Below are 5680 nucleotides of genomic sequence, written 5' to 3' on the forward strand. Positions count from 1 at the left end.
GAAGGTCTTGGGTTCACATCTAATTGAACATAAAATATTATAATAATTATTGTCAATGAATAATAACAAATAATAAATAATCTAGGCTTTGATCCATTACCCAAAAAAAAAGGAAATAATTTTCTTAAGATATCAAATTTGAATAAAGTCTAGATATAGAAAACTCTTATCTTATATATACAAAATATTTTCAAAAAACCATATTACCATATAGTTCTATCTAAATGTGAGTGCTAATGCAATCTTAAATAAGTGCATCAATTCTTTAAAACAAATACATTACTATGATAAAGGTAAAAGTAGTAGCACATCTAGATTTGTGCCTTATTTGAAGTACGAGTAAAAGAGATATTTCATTTTTTTATAATGAAAACCCTTTCGTTTCCTACACTTTTACTGGATTGACAAGAATTTTAAATATCTGCTCCTTGATCTCCTTGTGAGAATATGTAAGCCCATCTCCGAATATATAGAAAAAATGTACTCCTCTTGTACTATTGACACATAGCTTCTCCCACTCAGGAAATTGAATATTTGGCTTTAAAAATTCTTTCATCAATTCCTTCATTAATTGATGATTGATTTTGATGATATGATTTACTGCCTCTCTTTCTGAAGAATTTGGATGATCACCCATATAACAAGAAATAGCTGAGGCGATCTTGCCGTGGAGCTTCTCCTCCTACAATAACATTTAAATATATTACTATTTCGTTCTCTAAAATATCTATCCTTTACATTTAATTTATATTAAAAGGGAAAATAATAAAACCTCAAAGTCATTTATATCATCAATTAACCGCACAGCCACTCGCATGAGATGATAAAAACTAGATTTCTCAAGGTAAATCTTCGCAATATCATCATCACATAAACTAGGAGATGCCAGTAGGGAAGCATGTAACAATATCGGTCCAAATCCTACACTTCTTTCAGCATACTTCATGTACTCATTGTAGGTTGGAAAATATCCTGTTAGTTTCCATCGTGCTTGCTCAAAGCAGGCTTCCGCATAATCTGCCCACTGAAATACAATACAACAAATATGTTTAATCAATCTTACAATTTCATTGCATGGTCTTTCTAACAATTTCTACTTGCAAATACGCTCTAAAAGATTTTTTTGCATCAATTTAAATTTTATGTAATAATACTAATACAACTATTGATATTGTATAAGGTTCAACCTAAAACAATAGACCGTTATTTTACTAATAATAATATATCATTGTAAATATATAGATTAATATTTTTATGAATATATTTAAATACATAAATAAATAACTAAAATAAAAGTAGTGTGATGCTAGTTTTCATTTTATATAAATTCTAAACTTTTCTAAATTTTTATTGATATCATGTGTAAAGGTTGTAAATTGTAGAAATCTATTATCTAGTATAATTTTTTATTTGACTTCTCTCTCTCTATATAATTTAGATAATATGTTTAAAAATACATGAAAGTGGTCTTGGAGAAGCATACATACCGCTTTTGTAACAAAAGTCATCATGTCACGCCCTTGATATTTAGCAGCATATATTGTCAATTGATGAATTGTTTTAAAGCTAAATTCAAGGCATCTCTTCAAGTTGTTAGGAATATTTTCTATAATAGAAATGTCCCAACCTTTAGAAATGGCATTTGTAATACATTTGAGTTGCTCAAGTGTTGCATAATCATCAAAAATATCATCTAACATTGTGATAACTATTGCGATTTTTGCCATAGCTATTCTACTACTAGAAAACTCCAATTCATCTACAGAACTAACTGCCCAAAAAAGATATTCAATGGATCGCTCCCTTGTTGCCACTAGCTTGGAAATTTCAGATTCAACCCACCAACTGCCATGCAAATAAATATTTATAAGAAACATTTTAAATTTAATATGGATTCAAAATACAATAAATTTTAGTATTTGATAAATTGCTAACATATAATTACATGTCATATAGAATTAAAAAATGAGGAAACCAAACTCAAAATTCACATAAGTAAGTCTATCATTTACTGTAATAATTTTATTTTTACTATCAAAATTTAATTTGAAAAAAATATAAATTATATTTTAGAATTTAAATCATTTTGTAGAGATTTTATTTTAGTATTGATAAAATTGTATGTTAGAACATGAACTCTATAAGCTTTAATGGGTAATTCTATTGAAAGAAAGATTTTATTAAAAACATTTTTTAACACTAAAAATTATAAAAATAATCTACAATATTATTTTAAATAAAACATTCTAAATATCTATTTGTTTACTTGAAAATAAAACATTCTAAATGTCTCTTAATTTACTTGAAAATTTATCTTGAGAGGTTTTTCATCTCCAATTTGTAGTGAAATTGTAGTATGTTAAAATCCAATTTTGCAAGCTCTAAAATCCTTTTGTCTTTTAACCTAAAAATATTAGTAAAAGCTTGTAGTTAATTTCCAAAAAAATTATATTTCCTTTTAATAAAAGAACAATATTTGACTTGTACCTCTCATTGTCTAGCTCATAGATTTCTATGAAATTTCGTGCCTCCCATCTGGTAAAGGTTCGAGGCCATTCGTATGTAAGAGCATACTCCACCTATAAGATAAAAAAATCAGTTTAAATATTAAAATTCTAGTGTACACTTTAAAATCAAGAATATACTTACACAAATGTATCACCTCTTTAAGAAAAACTCTCTTAGATGTATCTTCAGAATTTTGTAATAATTCTTTAAGATATCTAATGCTAAATTCTTTAGCCTCTTCCATAACGATTTCTCCAGGAAATGCCACACTGGAAAGTCTTAACAGGTTGAGCATGCTTCTCATCACTCTTTCTTCCTTACTATTATTGTACTCACAGAGTACAAACTGCCCATTGTCGTCCTTGAAATTCTTCAACGTGTCTTCTTTCAATACACAACATAAATAAAACTAATTAATACAAAAATGCATGTTTAAACAGATAGAGTTATTTAGATACATCTAAATATATCTTAAAGGAAATGTAGATATTTGTTTTCACTAGCGAAATATGTATTATATATTCAAGATAAAACACAATGAAATGTTCCTCGTCAATAGATATTCAAAATATACTAATCGGTATCTTCACACAATGTTTGAATACTATTTGAACTATTATTTGAATACCTGCAGAGACATCATAACGACGGAGTCGAAGTAATCTAAGTGCTAAAGCTGTGGCATTCAAATCCTTTGTAGCACTTTGGCAGCCTAATGCTATCCCCACACTTTCATCCCAACAGCTGCATCCATATTTTGGTACACTTTGTAAATTTAGTTTTAACAATCCAAATCTAGATGTTAAGAGGGTGTAGGGTTTTAACACACCGATAAACGTAGTCAAGAGCCGCTTTTATTTCAGCCTGAAAATAACGATCTATTCCGAGGCATTGCAATGCATCAACCATCTCAAGCCGCTCGATTAGATCACCATCTCCATCTCCACCTCGAGATTGCATTTCTTTTAACAAGATTTTGACTTGTTTCACAAGTGTTTCAGCACGTTCACGGTATTCAGGTTCCTGAAAAACGATATGCAACCATACTAAGCATGGGAGAAAAATAGAAGAAGATTATTGTAGAAAGAAATAGGAATAGAGAAGCATAATTTATACCCCGTATGGCGTCTCCATAGATTGAACAAAAGCATCGTCCCACTGATTGAAAGCGTTGGATGGTATGGAAGAAACGGAAGAAATGTGATCCCCCTTCAAATTAGACATCGCAGAAGCAGTTCAAAACAGTCTCTCTTTAAAGGGAACTGATATTCAAATGTTTAATGCTTGCTTTCAAGTTTACCACTATACTGCTATTTATAGTGCTCTTCTCGCCTATCTAATAAATAATTATATCCTTAATTAGATCTTAATCAACCTTAATCAACATACAGATTTTTGTTTAGAACCGATATTTACGTTGCGAGGGTGACGACAAAAGTTTTGAAATATTCCGAAAGATGGGTGCCAACTCACCTTTTTTGCAATCCTCCATTCGGTCCAACCTTGACTGGATGCCACAATTTGCGGTCTCAATCTTTTGGAAAAAATATCTGAAGAAAAAGTACAAGCTCATGTGTAGAGGCGGGAAAACTTATATCCAAAACACACAATCAAACATGGCTAGATGTCCTTTTACAAAATTGGTAGTAGTTACTAATCAACATGCAAGGACAACAAAACATCTAAACCTAGACAAAATGTACGCCCCTAATCTCTTTGTCAGATATTGATTTATCTCTTCTTACAAGGAACGAGAGTCCTTGCAAATATGTGACGAGAGGGTGGAGAGGGTGGATGAATGTGATAGAGGCTAAGTCAGCAATATGGACCCATGATGAAGAGTAATCTATAGGAAGCTTGCCACCAAAACTTAACAAGAGATTAGGAATATTTGTTAGGATGTGAGGATTGTGAATCAACTCAGCACACCCATGATCAAAACAGGATTAAGATTCTCTATGTATCAACCTTGGAACTTGAAACTGTAAGAAGATTATGATTAAGAAGTGAATGTGAAACATTCAATTGGTAGTAATCCAAAGGTATGTGATAAATAGTAAAGAATTTTCGACACTAAAAAGGAGATGCCTTTATAATCCAAAGGTTGTCTACATAAAGAATCACCAATTTATTAAAAAATATTCACTTGAATAATATCCAATATGCACACAACTAAAAGAATATGGTAGTAGCACTACCAACAATAAGTAAAGATGTAGTATAACATACTCCACATTACTCATAGTTTATGGGAAAATTGTTAACAAAAGATGAACATTGAAGCGACCAATTGCATTGGAAAAGCACAACAAAATGTACAGTAAAGCTATCCAATATCATTTCTCTCTACCCTTCAATTTCTCTACTTAGTCCAAGAAAAAAAAAAAACATTAAAAAATTCCAAAATCCACCCTTAGGGTGTGGTCTCATGAGGGGGGCTTTAAAATTTGTTCTTAGGGATTGGAAGGTCCGATGAATTGAAAAACCAATGCTACACCCCTCATCTCTTTATGAGATATTGATATATAGATCTTTTTGTCTTCCACTTGTCAATCATATATTTTTTTAAAAAATTATCATTTTTTTCTTTTAATTTTTTAGTCATGTAAATTAACAATGATGAATAAAATAATTCATGAGTCAACCAACTTCAATAAATTGTGTTATAGGCTAAAATTTTAAGCATATACTAGGGACAAAAATTCATGGGACCTCCTACTTTTTAAAAAGTCCTAAAACATTTTAGAGACACTTGCTAAATATTTTTAGGAAGCCCCCATCCATGGAATGTGCCTTTAGCACTAATATATTTCAACCAAGCATTGCCACATGTGTACACTCTAGTGCTTCAACGTTAGGATTTTTAAAAATAACATGTGTATCTCCGAATACTATAATTTGGTTTCTCTAAAGCCCTCAAGATCACAATTCAATTCTCATATTGTTCTCTAAAAAAACTTTTCCTTTATGCATGTTTTTTTTCTTAAAGAGATAAATTTCTTAAATTTAAAAAATAATATCTATAGTTTATCTTGATTAGAGTGAAGAAAATATGAGTGCAAAGAATTATTTGATTTGTTGGTCATGTAATATTGTGGTCTCTATTTCAAAGACCTTCCATCCCTTAGAAACTAGAATAGGTAATTTTGAGAATCTGATTTACCAAGGAAGC

General features: G+C 30.4%; 1 protein-coding gene across 2 annotated transcripts; it reads right to left on the reverse strand.

The window, feature by feature from the left end:
* Nucleotides 1–214: 214 nt before the first annotated feature.
* Nucleotides 215–3781, reverse strand: LOC149550213 (delta-selinene-like synthase, chloroplastic). 2 transcript variants are annotated; one of them, XM_089795044.1, is made up of 8 exons: nt 3625–3781; nt 3338–3531; nt 3137–3252; nt 2663–2889; nt 2488–2579; nt 1488–1845; nt 773–1024; nt 215–682 (listed from the first exon to the last, which is right to left on the reverse strand). In XM_089795044.1, exons 1-8 carry the CDS (start codon nt 3730–3732, stop codon nt 386–388), a joined length of 1644 nt encoding a protein of 547 aa, XP_089651170.1. In that variant the 5' UTR covers nt 3733–3781; the 3' UTR covers nt 215–385. The 2 variants fall into 2 exon arrangements, with proteins under 2 accessions (XP_089651170.1, XP_089651169.1); XM_089795043.1 differs by having other exon boundaries at nt 2663–2892.
* Nucleotides 3782–5680: the final 1899 nt, after the last annotated feature.

This window comes from Cupressus sempervirens, chromosome 7, assembly GCF_028749045.1.
Source record: "Cupressus sempervirens isolate cs-2001-9-10 chromosome 7, ASM2874904v1, whole genome shotgun sequence".
In the NCBI taxonomy this organism is placed as follows: domain Eukaryota; kingdom Viridiplantae; phylum Streptophyta; class Pinopsida; order Cupressales; family Cupressaceae; genus Cupressus; species Cupressus sempervirens.